This window comes from Camellia sinensis, chromosome 13 (assembly GCF_055761805.1).
Source record: "Camellia sinensis isolate YWXY chromosome 13, ASM5576180v1, whole genome shotgun sequence".
Lineage (NCBI taxonomy): Eukaryota > Viridiplantae > Streptophyta > Magnoliopsida > Ericales > Theaceae > Camellia > Camellia sinensis.
In genome coordinates, this window is record NC_138973.1 from 121,754,178 (window position 1) to 121,772,514 (window position 18,337).

Sequence of the window (18,337 nt, forward strand, 5' to 3'; positions counted from 1 at the left end):
ATGGACATTATGATGCTTATATTTACTAATGCAAATTCAATAACATAGTACAAATAAAAAAGTTAGTTAAATTTTATCATAAATAAAATTATATATCAATCAATAAATATAATATCAAATGTCTTTCGAGTAACTACATTGTGATTGATGTATGATGTCTTTAAAATGTTGAATACGTCGAACATATGCTATATTCCAGTCATCTGCTCAAGAGTGATGGTATCGTCACCAATTGGTCGATATGAGAGGAATTGGATGATCTGATTGCAAAAAAACTTACAACAAAATGTAAAAATATCAATTATAACTTAAAATTGTATACAATTAATGGACAAATTAATAAATACAAACAAGATTATACCTATACAAAATGATTTTCGTTAACAAACTCGATGGCAATCTCACGAAGCTCAAGTCAAGATATTGGCACTATTCTAAAATGTAAAATGGGGAGAAATTGTTATATAGATAAATAGTACAATACAACATTATAGCATGACGTAACAAGATGTCCCATGTCTGATATAGTCATCCAATGCTCATAGTCAAGGTTGTTTTCAAAGTATGACATGATCTGTGTCAGCGCCTCAATCCTTTCTTATGACTCATAAAGTATAGTGTATTCCTCTTTGTGGGTGTGCAACTCACCTAGTAAGTCACACCTAACTTTGACACCATGCATTCTCTAGAAAACTTATTAAATCGGCAATAGCCCTGAAACCTCAATTACTATCTGCATCTACATCCTTGATATACTTAATGCATGCTTTCAAACCAATAGGGAGAGCATCAACATATGCAATAGATGTTCCTAGTCTATTAATTTATATTTTTCCTTTCACATTCACTTATCATCCCCTTCACACGTCGCTTCTTCCTTGCTTGGACAAAAGGTAATGTCGTTAGTTGAGTGTTCTTGATGAGTAACTATCATGCCCAAATTCAACCAACTCATATACACACGGATTACGACGGGATAGAGACATTGATCTTCTTATGTCCTTGATTGCATGTATTGAGTTTAACATCTAACTGAATTAGGACATCTCTATTTTTTAACGTAACTAAAATCTCTTTCGGTCTGACTAGAGGTGTGTATGATCCAGTTTGGCTCGATTTGAGATGAAATCAAGACCAATTTATTATCTGCGATTCTATAAAAATTAAAGCCAAACCATCAAAATCATGCAACCAATCAGAACCAAATCATTTAAACACGGTTCAATTCTGTATAAAATCACAACTTCACATAATCTGTTCGTAAGAAAAAAATTATATAAATTTTCAAAAAAAATCAACATATCATTTTAAAAATAATAATAACATACCCATCAAACAAACTACTCTCGTAATGTTCACCAGTTAAACAAAAACATAACATTAAGCAAACATATTATTGAATATTAATCTGACATAATTTTTCAAAACGTAAACTTGCCTATTGTTCAACCATTAATTTAAACAAACATAACATCTTCCTTCTTCTTTTTTTCGATACTTTTGGAATGAAAATTACAGCAAAGAAACTACACCTTTTCCATAGAAAGGCCAATCATATCAGCCACCAACAAGCTTCGGATCACCTCTGGTAGATCATTTACTACCATTAAATCATTGGGCTGCTCTGCCCCGAGTTTGGCAAGCGCATAAGCACACCCATTGCCTTCACGGAGAATGTGTTGAATTGAGCATTCACAACCTTGAAGAATGACTCGTCCATCTTCAATCAGACCTCTGAAAGAGCAGTTTCTATCTGGGCCTTCCTCCATTAGCTCGACAACTTGCGCTGCATCAGTCTCAATTGTCACCTTAAGTCATCCAGCGTTGTAGGAGTATTGTCGGTCCTTTGTACACTGCCCATATCTTAGCTTCCAAGCTGGTACAATTTTCCAACCTTCGGTAATAGCAGCTGATCCAGCTGCCTGCTTCATCGCAAAAAAGGCCTCCAAATCCTCCAAGTCCAGATCTGCCTCCACTGCTTCCGTCAGCGTTCAACTTGATATTACCTGATGGGGAAAACCTTCAATTATATGTTTGTACAATTTTTGTTTCAAAAAATATGGAATCTAAGAGGTTTTTATATGACTTGTATTTCAACCATGAGGGCAAGGTTGATTTTAAGGGGGTTAGGAACAGTGGCGAAGGCAGGAAATTACGGGGTATTATTAATTATAATTTTTTATTTAAAGAAAAATTATGATCAACATTAAGATAATAATAATTTTATGAGTTAAATTTAAGTATAAAAAATTATATATTCGTTATTAATAAGAACAAATTAAAATTCTAGTGTAGAACAGCTCAGTATAGAATGGTGATGTAAGTTTGCAATTTTAGCACAAAAAATTATGAATCAAAATTCCTAATTGTAGAAAATAAAAACGCAATTCTTTATAGTACAAATTATTATAAAATCTCTTTAATTTTTATTTGACAAAAAAATATTAAAGAGATGACATTGCTTATAAATAATGTGTTTTGAATGAAAATTATTAAACATTCTTAACATATCATATAACATTGCTTACGTGATGTTAAAAGTATGAGAAATCACACAGTAATATGTATGGTTAATTAATTTTTAAAATTCCTTTCAATTTTTTTTCTCTCTCTCCTCTCTTCTCTTTTTTTTTTTATTTTTATTATTAATAATAAATCAATCAATCACTTTTTCTATCTCTTCTCTCACATTCTATATCTCAATCAATTAAATTTTCTCACACACATATAATCAAAAAAAAAAAAAAAGATAAATAAAAAAATTCAAATCATCCTAAAATTATTTTCAAAACTTATAACCAAATAAATTTTTCAATTTTTAAAACTCTTATCAACCACTTATCTTTCAAAATACAACTCAAAACTCAAAATTCATTTCAAAAACTAATCAACCAAACGGAGCTTTACGCTGTGTTTGGTTGGGAGATTTAAGAAGGGATTTGAAAAAGGAAACGGAAAAGATGTGTGAAACTATGTGAAATATAAGCATGTTTTATTCACATTTCACCTACCTTTTCCATTTTACTTTCCAATCCCTCTCCAAATCCCCTAGCCAAACACAACATTAATGTCCTTGCAATAGGTTTTTTTACTTGCCATTGTTATTGAAATTTTCAAAAAGTTGTCGTTGATTTGTTATTTTTTTCCGTACATACCATTGAAACCTAATTGGGATAAAAGAAATTCAATGCACTATGTTTGGTTAAATTTTGTCTTCTATTTTTTTTTTTTTTTTTAAAAAAAAATTAGGATTGGAGAAATTCAATTCACCATTTTGGTTGAACTTTGTCTTCTATTTTTTCTATTAAAATAAAAAGTGGTAAATTGAATTTCTCTTGTCCTAATTTTTTGTAACTATTTCTAATGCTAATGTAACACTCCCAATTTTATTATTTAGATATTTTCATAAATTCATTATAGAAGTCCCTTTCCAAATTATAGTTATGGAAGTAAAACAAGCTGAATAGAATAATTAAGATCCACTCTCGCATAAATATTTACAATAGACGAACAACATTATCTCCATAACACGTTAATCTTTCATCTACAATCTCTATAAGGACTCATAATGAAATAAATAATTCCTTGAACTTTAAACTAGTGTAGCTGACCCTGACAATATCATCCAATTCTTTGTAGAATTATTCCACACTTTAAACCTCCAACACAAATCCACCATGTCATATATATTTACACAATTCTGTAGCCAAACAACAAATATAACATAATTAACAACTGACTTCATTAAGCCCAACAAATATAACATAATTAACAACTGACTTCATTAAGCCAATCCAACGCAGTTTACCAAATACTAATCAAAAGGAAAGTTGGAACCTATCTCAAAGCGCCACACTTTACTGATAGTTAACTGGAAGGAATGCAGAACTTCTATAAAGTCCAACAGCCCATACGCTTTACCAGGCGTTACTTCAGAAGGAAGGCAAAACCTCTATCAAGTGCCACGTTTTACCGGTCCCAAGATAGAAAGAAACGGACCCTCTTTCCAACATTTTAACCCATCAATTCCTCATATCATTCATCATTTCAATTTTGTAAAATTATACGAAGAATACACTACACATATAACGCGTTCTACAATCAACCAATACTATCCTCCACCGATGGCCAAGGACAAAACCTACACATATTTAATAATAATAATAATATAAATTCACCTCGATAAATGAATATGATTATTCACAATATTTCCATACTGCAATATCAACAATCTTTTTTTTAAGTTACATCCTCGTTTGGCGACTGCATATTTTAGTCAAAAAGTCAAAAAGTCACTATAAATTGTCACATTACTCTCTACTTTTCTACACATCTTTTTGTAAGAAGTAAAAAAAGTTACTAAAATAATATATTCCCAAGCGAGTTGTAATTACCAATTTCCAAGATGTGAACTAATGTTCACCATAATTATTCTCGTAACAATTAACAACCAACATTTGTACTCAATTCTTTTAAATATCAACCCAATTTCATGCTTTAAGGACCAATTGAAACAAACTTCTTCTTTAGAGTAAAGTTCAAGACTAGGGTTTGGATAAAATTTAGGACTTTTTACCTTAAAGTATACAAACATGTTCCAATGGCTCAAAACTTCCATAATCTACTACGAACCATAAGTTTAACTCCTTTATTCGAAACCCCTAACCTTCCTCTGCATACTTTTCAAGAAACTCTCTTGCAGTATTGTCACAATCCCAACCCACTCCTAAAGGTTAGCGTGGTGACTGGCCAGTAATCATAAATTACCTACGGCCTCTTAACCAAATTAGAAAATATTTATTTGATAATGGGGTCTAAAGCGGAAATAAAACAAAAATAACATTGTCTATTGAGTTGTGCATACATGATATAAACCAAAATATTTAAAACATTTTATAACACACTTAAAATATATAAAAACGTTTATCTTATACATCCTAAGATCACACATATGACTTAGCAAAACTTCGACAAACCAAAGCTTAACACAGCTTGACCAAAAGCAAAAGGTAAAGCCTCAATATAGAGGCACATCTTCGGATGGCTTGACCAAACGGGCGGACCTCAAGCAAACTCTAATACTGATCTTCCTAATGCTCGCCTGTATATATAGGGAAAGGGGATATGGTAGAAGCCCAACGAGTAACATCAATGTAAAAAGTTAATGAAGGAGTTCTAGAGTTATAAAAACATTCTTATCATGATCAAAACATTGTTCAAAAGTATGTACTATATAAAGTTCATCAAATATTTCATAATTAAACACATTACGTTCTAAGAAGCATGGACACGGACACGTGACACGACACGAATACGACACGGACACGCCGACACGTTAATTTTAAAAAAATGCAGGACACGACACGTGGAGGACACGCATGAAATATATAATTTTATATATTTATTATATGTTATATATATGAATATCAAAAATGATTTGGACCACTAAACAAACACCTCTAATGCATCTCTAATTTGTCTTTTTCTTCCATCTTTTTTGTCTTTTACTTCACTTTTTTTTTATTTTTTATTTTTTTTATGGTTGGACAGCTCATTAGAGCTGCACTGTTGCAGCTCTAATTAGAGCTCCGGAGCATGACCCTATGAATATATCATTCAAAGATAATAAAAAATGTAATATAGCACCATTTCCTATAAATTTATATGGTTTTTGTTTTATTATTGTATCTTAAGTTGTTTTGTTCAAATTTGTAATTAGTTTTACATATCTATAATCAATAGACACATGTGTTTAAACAATTGACACGTGTGTCCTCCAAGTGTCCAAAGAGTGTCCGGGTCTTTAAAAATATTTAAAAAATAGGACACGTTTTGAAGAGTATCGGACACGTGTCCTAAGAGTGTCCAAAGAGTGTCGGTGTCCGACACGGACACGACACGAATACGTCACCTTCTTAGAAGTGTCCGTGCTTCTTAGATTACGTTATTCAAAGGCGTATTGTTCAGAACCTTATCAACCCTTTCAAAGATTATCAGATGATGGGCTAATTCCCAATAGCATTTAACAGAACAGACGGAACAGAACAGAATGACCTTTCCTCCAGTTCATGGTAGAACGATCTCTAGTCCAATATATATAATGCCCAGTAGCATTTAACAAAACAGACAGAACAGAACATAATAGAACTTGACAAAACGACCTTTGGTCTAACATGTGTATTCTAATGAAGAATTCATTAGTAGATGCCATTATGGATAAACAAAAGGAAAGCTCATTCATTCATAACAAATAACATTTTAGAAAAATCATAGCATTTCATATCATTTCAGAAAATCATTATACGAAAATATCTTTATAAAGACATTACTCACAGTAATGGTGTTTCTCCTCAAAGATTCGTCCTACACAATTCACACAAACACACACTGAAGCACAATATTCAATCGGATTTATTTCTCTTCTAATCAATTTGCTTAAGTCGGTTTCTAATTTATTAATAACCAACGAGGCTTAAATCTTGCCTAAAGATACTCAGAAAAAGAAGAGAATGAAAGTACGAACACAAGAGTGCTTTTTAAGTTTTTACTGAAAATAGGGTGACCACTCGAGTGGTGAACGTGAGTTCACAGTATTTCAGTCTACAAAAATATATTCTGGAAGGTCTCAACATTCACTTGAGCGGTGACTTTACCGCTCGAGTAGTTTGAAGAATTTCAGTATTCTAAATTTTATAAAAATGGCTTCCAAACGCATTTTCAAAACTTAGGTTGATATATGATTCAACTTAAATATATATGAACCCATGACTAATTTTCAAATCCTCATACAAAAACCTCCTTGGTTTGTTAATATTAAAACTAAAATTTCATGAATATAATGATTCCAAGACTTTTCTTCCTTTCTTACATTGTGTTTGGTTGGGGGATTTGGGAAGGGATTTGGAAAGTGAAAGAGAAAAGGTAGGTGAAATGAGAATAAAATATATCTACATTTCACTTAGTTTCACACATCTTTTCTCTTTCCATTTCCAAATCCCTCCCCAAATCCCCCAACCAAACACAGCATAAATGTGTCATGTGTTGATTTTGAGTGAGTTCCTAACAGAATCATAACGGAAGGAGTAAAGTGTAACAAGATAATACTTTGAAGTGATTATCTGTGGAGTTTTGAAGTTTAACAAGTCAGTTCTTGCTCAAATCCAATTAAAATCATTCATTATATATCCAAGTAGGATCAAAATTAAGCAGGGAGAATAAAAGGCCTGCTCAAATTTGTACCAGTCAATAATAATACATGTTTCCCAGCCTAGAAAACCCAATCTTCTTGGTTATTCTGATGTAGGCCAATGTTCAACATACTACTAATCTAGATTCAGTTCAAACAACAACAAAAGTTTCCAAGAAATAGAAACTTTGGCATCTATCTTAGGGTACCCTATGAGTTGTTTATTATTAAATACTAGAGTTTAGACAAAATTCAACTGAAAACTATATATTTCACATGAATTAATGTTGAGCATGTCTAAGATACATGGATTGGGGACAAACCTGAAAGAGGTCACAAACACGAGCTACCTTGAAAAATTGTAGACATGTCTCTTTGGTGTTGGATACTATTTGAAGCATACCAACGCAATTCTCCTCATAAAACCCTGGTTCACGCACAGGCATACACAGGCAACCACAAATATGTAAAAGCACCATTACCGTCGAACATTGACACACCGGGAAGACCGTCCACCTTAGGGTTCATTTTTTTAGGGGACTTCCAATGCAAACGAAATAAATCATTAGGTGTCACAAGAAAAGAATGTGAAGTTTGAGTTTTAAGGAAAAACAGGCCTTGAGAAAAAATGATATTTGCTTGAGAAAAAATCTACACAATTAAACAATTCTGACCATACATTTGTTTGTTATATACATATAAAATGGTGGGGTTGGGGGTGGGGGTGGGTGGGGAAGAATTTTGCCCACGTTCATATTTCAATAAACAGTCTAATTTTTCTCAAAACATGGTTTTTTTTTTTCATTTTTTTAGAGGAATAAATGTACACCTCCGACTAGAAGGGATCAAATCCCATTTCTTTCGGATTGTGATAATTTCCATTCTATATTTGTAATGAAAAGATTTATTTCATCATCCGACGGTGATTTTAATGATTTCTTTTAATTTAAATTAATTATAAATTTATATTCTTATTTCATAGCCATTAGATATGTAATGAAAATATTCCATTACATATATAAAATGAAGAGGATCAAAGCCCATTTCATTAACATTAAAAATGTAAAAATTACCTAATGACTAATTAATAAGATTATGTAATTGGCAACCTTGGCTCAAGCAACAGCAGGATCGTAGTGTTGCCCAACGTTCTAGAACTGGTTATAAAACCCAGTAAGTCGTCATCACAAGCGATTAAAATCAAGTCACCGTCTTCATCTTTATACTTGATGTGATAAGTTTCAGGATCCAAGTTCAGCCTCCGAGCCACTTCCTGCCACAACTCCACCAAACCCGATGATGAAGACAACGGAAACTTTATTACAATGTCATTTCCATATTTAGCCTTTATAGTCACGATTTCTGCATCTTTCGTCGCTGTATCGTGTGGCTTTGTGAGAGTAACTATATTCCCCGCTTGATTAGAAGACAGATCAGGATCCAATTTTTGGATTTGTTTCTCATCAAAGAGCTGAGAGCAACTAAATTTTGGTCTCTTGGAAGGTGGCCACTTCTCAATACCATAACCCCTACAGACACGCTTCAATGCAGATTTGCTTACTGCAAAAGGAGAATACAACTAAATTTATTTCTCTACTACCAGTGTCGGTCTAGTTGAAAATAAATAACTAACAAGATCACGAGCAACATTATATTTAAATTTCTGGGACTGTAAGCTTACCATTGAGTCTACATGCAGCATCATCGAGGCTCATTTCTGAAGCTTGTAGGAGGTCCTCAATAGGAATTGCAATTTTAACTCCAGTTTTTTTGTGTTCTCTTTCTGACCTCTTTATTATTGCGTCTTTTTCATGTGAACAAGTAACAGCAATGTTGCTTTGTTCTGCACTGACAACATTCGTAATATTTAAGGCATCCATTGATTGTTGATCTGATGAATCCAGCTGCATCATCTGATCATCTCCATTTTGTAAAGGTCCAGGTCTAGGCAGGGATCTTGTAATCTGGAATAATTGAATAGAATCAAGTTTCTCATTATTCTGAAAAACCAATAATTGCAACAGATAACAATTCAATTGTGGGAATTGTTTCCTGATTAACACATGGCCAAGAGTGACTAACCTTCCTGCTGCCTGCAGATTTAAATGCAAATTGGGTTGCTGCAAATGGAACAATACAGATAAGAGAAACTATTTCCAGTTTGCTACTACCTAAAGCTCAATATTTCTCTACCAAAGAGAGTCTGTCTAGTTGAAAATAACAAGCAACACTACTATTTTAATCTCTGAGGTATTTGGTTCATTGGAATGAAGTGCAATGGAATGAATCATTCCATCAAAATATTTATTCTTACATTTGGTTTACTAAGATGGTGATGAAAAATGCATTGTAAATGAAATCATTTTTCACTATTTTTAGGGAATGATGGCCATTCCATAAGAAGACTAAAGGAATGATCATTCCATTCTACTTCATTCCAGTGAACCAAACGAAGCATGAGAGGGTAAGCTTTTACCACCGTGGTGCTCTGCAGCACCCTCAAGGCTCTCTTTTGAAGTTTGTAGGATATGCTCTGAAGGCATTGCAATTCTAACACCAGTTTTTTTGTCTTCTCTATATGGCATCTTCATTGTGCCTTTTTCCTGTGAACAAATAACAGCCCCTCCACTCTTTGTGGCATCCCTTGATTGTTGATCCGATGAATCCAGTTGCATCATGTCACCTTCATTTTTTAAGGGTTCAGACCTAGGCAAAGATCCAGTAGTTGGGGATATTTGAACAGAACTCCCACCATTCTTGTTTATCTTGTTTATATGGCGAGGTGGCCACCTTGAGATACCAAGTTTCCTACAAGCGCGCTTCAATGTAGATATGCTAACTGCAAAAAAAGAATAGAATAATCCATATAAGAGAAACTACTTCCTGTTTGCTACTGCAAAAAGCTCAAATATTTATCCACAAGACGCATCTGTCTGGTGCCTAGTTGAAAATAGCAAGCAAGATCACAAACAACATCATATTTAAATTACTGAGTGTGTAAGCTGACCATGGAGGCTATTTGCAGCATCTTGGATCCTCATTTCCGAAGTCTGTAGGATATCCTCAATATGAATTGCATTTCTAACTCCCGTGTTTTTGTGTTCTCTTTCTGACCTCTTTATTGCGTATTTTTCCTGTGAACAAGTAACACCGATGTTGCTTTGTTCTGCACCGATGTTTATGGCATCCATTGATTGCTGATGTTGCATCATGTCACCTTCATTTTGTAAGGGTTCAAGCCTAGGCAGAGATCCAGTAGGCAGAGATCCGACACTAAATTTTGTTATCTTGGAAGGTGGCCACTTCTGAATATCATAATCCCTACAGGCACGCTTCAATGCAGAATTGCTAACTGCAAAAAGAGAATCCAACTAAATTTATTTCTCTACTGCTAGTGTCGGTCTAGTTGAAGATAACTAGCAAGATCACAAGCAACATTATATTTAAATTTCTGAGACTGTAAGCTTACCATGGAGGCTATTTGCAGCATCGTTAAGGCTCATTTCCGAAGCTTGTAGGATACCCTCAGGAGGAATTTCAATTCTAATTCCAGTTTTTATGCGTTCTCTTTCTGACCTCTTTATTGCGTATTTTTCCTGTGAACAAGTGACAGCAATGTTGCTTTGTTCTGCACCGACAACATTCGTAATGTTTATGGCATCCATTGATTGTTGATCCGATGAATTCAGTTGCATCATGTCACCTTGCTTTTGTAAGGGTTCAAGCCTAGGCAGAGATCCAGTAGTTGGGGATATTTGAACAGAATTCCCACCGTTCTTGTTTAGCTGGTTTATATGGTGACGTGACCACCTTGGGATACCAAACTTCCTACAAGCGCGCTTCAATGTAGATATGCTAACTGCAAAAAAAAAAAGAATCGAATAATCCATATAAGAGAAATGGCTCTCTGTTTGCTACTGCAAAAAGCTCAAATATTTATCCACAAGAAATGTCTGTCTAGTGTCTAGTTGAGAATAGCAAGCAAGATCACAAACAACATTATATTTAAATTACTGCGAGTGCAAGCTGACCATGGAGGCTCTTCGCAGCATCCTCAATTCTCATTTGTGAAGTTTGTAATATATCCTCCAAAAAAATTTCAATTTTACCACCAGTTTTATTCTGCTTTCTTTTTAGTTTCTTTCTTATGCCTTTTCCCTGTGAACAAGTACTGTTGCTTCGTTCCGCACTGATGACATTGCTTTCATTGTTTACGGCATCCATTGATTGTTGATCTGATGACTCCAGCTCCATCAAATCTGCTCCATTTTGTAATGGTTCGGGCCTAGTTTGGGATATTTGAACAGAATTAAGTTTTTCACCATTGTGAAAATCAGTAACTTCAGAAAATTCTTCCCCCAGCTCTTCTCCAGAAGAAAGCTTCAAAGTTCGAATTTTTTTCTCACCATGCTGAAAATCAATGACTTCAACAATTAATTCTTCCCCCAGTTCTTCTCCAGAAGCAAGCTTAAAACTTTGGATTTTTTTCCTCATTGTTCCCAATATCTCCTTCATCAATGAGGTCATTACATTTCCACCGACTTTGTTGCTCGCCGGCAAAAAGAACTCTAACACATAAATGTCATTTCCAGGGTTACTACTCCGCAAGCATACTGAGAAACAACCACAACCACTTAATCCAAACTCTCGAGCATAGTGTGTCATGGGGTATTCTGTTATGCTGAATTGGGTCACATCGGCGCAAAATACCAAATTAAGGGACTCAAGTGCCGTCCCAACAACCCCCATACCCATTCTTAAGTGATGATGCCCACATGCCCTTAAAAAAATCTCATCATTTTCCTCCATCAGATAGGATAGTCCACTCATGCGGCTCAAACCAAAGACCCCATTATTGAAAAGAGATCTGCAAACCCTGCATGTTCGCCATATCTGAGCCAAAGGTAAACGGTGAACTTCCAACACTAGTTTCAGCACATCCAAGATTTCATCTCTAAGAGCTGCTTCATTCTTGTCCTCAATCTGGTTTGTAAGTATTCGTCTGTGAGAACATATTCCTCATCATATTTACATAAGAAGCATAAAATACTAGATATGATATTGCATTACATACAGTTTGCCCACCTACTTCCATGAACGGGTGTTCCCATAGATTTAAACATTTCAGATCTAGCCCCTGCAGGGGAATGAAAAAGATGCAGCTGAGGAATCTTGAATACGTTGAAATATAGAATATTTGAGCGATAAAAGAAAAGAAAGCATATAAGAAACTCCAAATGGAAATGTTCATAGTCGGTAAATTAAGCACAGAAGGCATATAAATTTGTGCACGCTTTTCTTCTATATGAATATAATGAACTTTCCATTCCAATTTTGATTTATTCTTTCTACTATCAAAAATCATGTCAATAACAACATAAATGCATTATGTTCAGTCCTAAGAGGGTAAAAGATGATTAGTCCAAATTTCAAAGAGCAGGATGATTGAAAGTGAAGTACATCTTTAAGTCAACCACAATTAGCCTGTGAATGCTCAGTTGAATAAACAGCTTAACCCATGAAGTAACATCATCAGTATGAGTATAGTAAGAAACAGAGATAACAGGAGGTTAGATTACCCAAAAATAAACAATAAGAGGGGAGAAAATGACCTGTCCAAATTCACATAGATGTAATAAAACATCTCAAATGCATGTAAATCCATGAATGTCACATATTCATGAAGAAATAAAACATCACTACAAGAGAGTGGATATGGTAATTTTGTGGGAGAGGAGGAGAGGAGAGGGACAAACCAGAAAAGCATCATAGGCACAACCTTCCTCCAAAAAAATTAGGAATGCATCTCTGGTGGTAAACAGTAGCTCAAGTACACCGACACAAGTATGGTCAGTGGGTTCAAACACGGGCAAAGCCAAAGTTGCTCTAATTTGGCAACGTAAAGCATGTTTGCGCTGTGGATACTCTTTGTTAGAGTAATACTCCACATTCGGAGAGGACTCAACCAATTGATGCTTGAATACACGGCCAGGAAGCCCAAGTTGTTGTTCAGTAGTCTCCCCACCCACGTAAAATTTATAGTCTTTAGAGATCATCCTATACCAACAAAGTCCTTTATATATTTTACTAAGAGCGAAAGGTTGGTTTTGGGTTGTAAGAATAGCCTTGCCGTCTGTTGTTATGGGTGCCCAATATTGAACTAGTAATGCATCAATTCTGGAACCGTTGAATACATTTCCAACCACACATCTGATCTTGTCTTTTAACTTCCACTTCGCCGTCGGACATTTGGGAATCAAATCCGAATTATCTGCTGCTATTAAATACAAAATTATCATGTCAAAAACCAATACCAAAACTTACCAACCACTCTTCTATTATGTCTATGGGATCAATCTTACATTTTTAGGAATGTTAAAATAATAAAATTGTCGATATTCATTTATTTATAAGAAAAATGATCCGGGACCCCCACTGCCTGTAATTGGTTAGTTTTTTGTTTTTTTTTTTTTTTTCCTCCTCCAATCACCAACCCCCACGTGGGGGGGTTTTGGGTGAGGAGAGGCAGTCTCAATCACTTCCTTATTTATAAATTCCTCCATGGATGACAAAATACCATAGAGCGAGCACGTGTGTTGTGAACCTTTCAACGTCAATATTTAGGTTGTTAAATTTATTTAATATAAATTACGTAAATTACAAATACACCTCAGGAAATTTATTTAAAGTATAAATTGTTTTCTGTAATTTAAAAAATTATAAATAATTTTTCTGTCAGAATTTTTTATTTAACAGAATTAATTTAAAAAAAAATTAACTACAATAATAAAATTATCAATTGAAATAAAATTTTAACATTATTAAAAATTGTTAATTAACTTAATAATTTATTAATAGAATGAAAATTTACCCATAAGTCCTAGTTTCTGAAAAGTTGAACCATTTAGTCCTAAAAGTTTTCTTATGCTCCATTTAGTCCCATTTGCACATCAATCTAATGTTTGAAATATTAATCTAATGTTCGAAATCTAATGTTCGAAACATTAATCTGATATTGGAAATCTAATGTTCGAAACATTAATATGATGTTTGAAACATTATAATGGACACTTCAGTCGATAAGAAAACTTTTAGACTAAATAGTGTATAAGTTATTAATTTGGGATTTATTGGTGCATCCCCTAATAAAATAATTTATTTGTTATGAAATTAAAAGTTATGAGATATAATGTAATTTCTAAAATCACATAAAATAATTTATAATTTAAGTAACAGTTAGAATGTATTTGTAATTTACCCATATAAATAAATATTCACGTAATTAAGTTGTCAAAGGGTTCTAAAAATATATATATTTGCAAATTTTATTTCCTTAAAAAACAAAAATAAAAATAACGTACTCACCTAAAGAGAGAGGTTGGTCGTCTTCGTCTTCTGGGGTCCAGAAAACGCCGGAATTTCTACCCTCAGGTTGCCAAGATTTGATTTCCGTCTCCAAATCTCTATCTCCTCTTCCTCCTCCTTCATGGATACCACCAGCACCATGCGGCGGCAGCATCATCCCCCGTTCAGCAGCAGCGCAACGGCCCTTCTTCTCCTTCCCCTTCCAGAAACGTTTGGTTTCTGAAATAAAACAGAATGTCACATATTCATGAAGAAATAAAACATCATTAGAAGATGCTCACAGAAAATTTGTTTTTTTTTAAAAAAAAAAAAAAAAAAGAAAAAAAAATGAGGGAAAAATGAAGGAAGATGCTCACAGAATTTGTTTTTCGCTCACAGGCACAAGCTTAAGCTTCCTCCGAAGCCCTCTTCTTCTCCTGCCCCTTCAAACAACCATTTTGGGTGCTAGTTCTTTTGTAGTGCAACAGAGCTTTCTCGAACTGGTTCATCTCTGAACTGATTCAAAGCTGCATCGGTTCAAATGGTTCAAGAATATTTTTTTTAGCAAGAAACTAGTGTTTAATATTTTGTTTGTATAAATTTCAACTTATTTTAAAATTTAATATTTTGATAATAATAGTATATGTTAGATTTTTTAAAAAAAAATTTTATGTTTGTTTTTAATGTATTAAAATTTTATTCTCAAAAGGCTTGAGGATTGGAAGAAATTAATAAATTTTTTTTATACTTGTTTTTAATGTATTAAATTTTTATTGTGAGAGAATTTTGACTAAATCCTTCAAAAGGTTTGAGAATTGGAAAAAATTAATAAATATTAATATTTTTTTCTAAATCAAAAAATTAAGATTAAGATATTAAAATTTTCATAAAATTTATGGATTAAAAACTTTCATTTCTTTATATAATATATAAATGGATGGGCATGTAAATACATTTTTATCTGTAATTAATGAATTGAAAAAGAAAAAAAAAATTAAATGGGCCTAGTGAGTATAATTTTTCCAATCACTAAGGATTGGTTTGGCAAGTTTTAAAAAAGTCAAAAAGGCACTATCATATTTAAGTCAAATTATCTTATTTAAATCATATTATTTTTTTAACACATTATTTCAAACCCAACTCAAATTCAACTCATATTTCATAAAAAAATCAAAAAATATACTTATTTAATTGATCCCAAACAACCCTTTCAGGTTCCGAAGGCTTTATACGACAAAAGCTTAAGGTTCAACAGTTCAAAGAGTCATATTAGGCTCGAGGTTCAATAAATTTTCAAATCAGGTAGCTTTCAAATCACGTTTGGGTCCCACTACTTTTTTTTTAGTTTGTGAGGATTTATTTGGTGTTGTTAGGTAACTAATCATACTGTTTATTCAATCTGTGGTTGGCAGAAGACAATGGAAAAATGAGTTGTGAATTGAGGTTCAACGACAAGCCCATTATTGAGGTTCGATAGGTTCTATGTAAAGTTTGGCCGAATAAAAAAAGTGGGGTCAGCAAATACATTTTTCCCACCACTACGGGGTTTATAAAGTTATCTCTAGACTCTGATTGGAGTCCAAAGGGTTCATTCGAGATTGAATCTGGGTTAGAAAAAAAATTTTAAAAATGGGCCTAGTGAATATACAATATTGCCAACCACTTACGAAGGGTTCATACGACAAAGCATTATGTTCAACAGTTCAAACAGCTCTACTAAAAGGTTCATGTTAGGCTTAAGGTTCAATGAATCTGCAAATCAGGTGACTTTGCAAATCACATTTATTATGTTCACACCTCCTTTTTGAAGTTTCCTTCGTGAGGATTTATTTGGTGTTCTTAGCTGTTCATTCAATCTGTGATGTTTGTCTTTTTATTTTTTAAAATTAACATAAAAATAATATATTTTTTATTATTTTAATTTATAAAATACAATTAAAACATTACATACACATGTCTCATGTCGTAAATAATTTACCTTTCTTCCTGGGGTCTATATACTGGTGGATTCATATATTTAAACTCTCAACAGTTCAAACAGTTAGATTGAATGTTCTAAGGTTCAAACCAGGATTAAATGTTACCAATATGTTTTTTTCAAGTTAAGAAATGCCAAATTATCAAATGTTTATAAAAAATACTAAAATATTAGTAGATGTAAGATTTATTGTAATGATTATTAGGCTTTTTATTAATACCATATATATTGTGTTTTTCAAATTTGATGAATACCTAGATGGGAAAATATTAAAAATTAAATTTTTTTTTAACATGTTAGAAATTAATTATCATTTAAAAATAGGAATAAATTACAAATGCACTAAATTATTGGTAGAAATAAATTTCTGACATTATTAAAAACTGTTAATTGAAATGATAATTTATTAATAAATGAATTATTTGTTATGAAATTAGTTTTTTTAAAAATGTGATGTAATTTTTAAAACCACGAGAAAAAATTCGCATTTTAAATAAATCTTAAGAGATACATTTATAATTTATCCTACCCAAGATATCTTCTTCTTCTTCATCATCGTCATCATCCACCACTGGACAGCGGTTGAGTTGAGTGTCCACATGTTGCTTGAAATCCTCAGGGATATATGCTGCTAGTCTTCCTTCTTCATCGCTACTGAAATCAAAGGGGCTATGTCCATCAGATTCGGCCATTTTCTGAGAATTACTTATCAGGGAACCTCAACCATAAGGGCTAATATGCTTTATTTGTAGATAGCCAAGAAAGGGGACCACTAAGGGCCAGTTTGGGACTTATTATTTTAGTTGGTTTTTTTTTTATTTCCTTTTCCTTTTTTATTTTATTTTATTTTTTACTATTTTATGAGATTAAAAAAAAATTATAGTTAAATAAATAGTTGTGAGAGAAAAATTAATTAATTAATGTGTAAAATGTGATATTTTATCTTATTACCTCTTTTTTAACTTTTTATTTTATTTTTATTAACTTATTTTAATAAAAAAAAATTAAAAAAAGTAGTCCTTAAACGTGGCTTAAATACAATTTTTTAGGAGTACTTACGTGTAGATCCTAATAAGTAGATTTAATGTCTAATAGGTCCTATAAAAAAAATTGTTATAAAAAAACTACTAATTGTAAGTTTTAGCGATAATTTATAAAAATCATGACAAAAAAAAGTCACTAATTGTCAATTTTAAGCGACATATATAAAAAATTGCCACAAAAATATTATTTTTTGCTACAATTTTACCAAGACCTGTTTTCAATAGGATTTGATGGGAATTAAGTATAACTATTAGGACCTATTGATAGTTTATCTGTTTTTTTTTTTTTTTTTTTTGTGAGGAAATAACTGTCCAGTGCAACAATAAAAAAAAATTACAAATCAATAAAAGAACATATACATTTTAATAATAATTAAAACACTATACTTTTTTATGATTTTTTTTTTTTTTTCTGTCCGCTGGATAGTTTATTTCCCCTTTTTTTTTCCGAACCACTAAATATATTTTATCTATTGGGGTTGTAAGGGTTCAAATAAGGTTCAAATGGTTAATCCCAAACCGCGTTGACGTTGGGTTGGAAGGGTTCTAATAAGGTTCAAATGGTTATCCCATGTCCTATTCAAACCCCAAAGTCCTCAATCTCTCCTTACATACCGCGTTGACGAAATGTACAGACTTCACAGGGACTGTTTATTTGGTTTTTAAAATTTGTGTCCGATAATTTGTTATAACTTTTGCTTCTAATCTATTTGGTAAAAAATAATTTAAATCAATTATAATAAGTTGATTATCTAAAAGTTAAAAAAAAAAAAAAAAAAAAGAAGA

At 32.7% G+C, this 18,337-nt stretch overlaps 1 protein-coding gene across 11 annotated transcripts; it reads right to left on the reverse strand.

Moving 5' to 3' along the window:
* Positions 1–1,375: 1,375 nt before the first annotated feature.
* On the reverse strand, positions 1,376–15,057 carry LOC114305091 (uncharacterized). Of its 11 annotated transcripts, none has more exons than XR_014349512.1 (13): positions 14,908–15,057; positions 14,552–14,770; positions 12,943–13,463; positions 12,261–12,323; positions 11,218–12,169; positions 10,656–11,045; positions 10,194–10,538; positions 9,663–10,025; positions 9,269–9,306; positions 8,868–9,150; positions 8,260–8,746; positions 7,510–7,613; positions 1,376–2,006 (listed from the first exon to the last, which is right to left on the reverse strand). XR_014349512.1 is itself a non-coding variant. In XM_082903300.1 (11 exons), the coding sequence occupies exons 2-11, from the start codon at positions 14,706–14,708 to the stop codon at positions 8,280–8,282; spliced, it is 3,561 nt and encodes a 1,186-aa protein (XP_082759426.1). In that variant the 5' UTR covers positions 14,709–14,770; positions 14,908–15,057; the 3' UTR covers positions 8,122–8,279. The 11 variants fall into 11 exon arrangements, 9 of the variants coding, with proteins under 9 accessions (XP_082759426.1, XP_082759424.1, XP_082759425.1 ...); XR_014349511.1 differs by having other exon boundaries at positions 7,510–7,726; XM_082903300.1 differs by lacking the exons at positions 1,376–2,006; positions 7,510–7,613 and having other exon boundaries at positions 8,122–8,746; positions 12,276–12,323; positions 12,943–13,460.
* Between the last annotated feature and the right edge of the window lie 3,280 nt (positions 15,058–18,337).

Coding starts and splice junctions, on each gene's coding strand:
- LOC114305091 (XM_082903296.1), bottom strand. CDS start 14,708: ATGATGCTGCCGCCGCATGGTGCTGGTGGTATCCATGAAGGAGGAGGA. Junction 10,026..10,193: donor TGCTGCAAATAGCCTCCATG/GTCAGCTTACAC, acceptor CTTTTTTTGCAG/TTAGCATATCTACATTGAAG. Junction 9,307..9,662: donor TGCTGCAGAGCACCACGGTG/GTAAAAGCTTAC, acceptor TTCCATTTGCAG/CAACCCAATTTGCATTTAAA.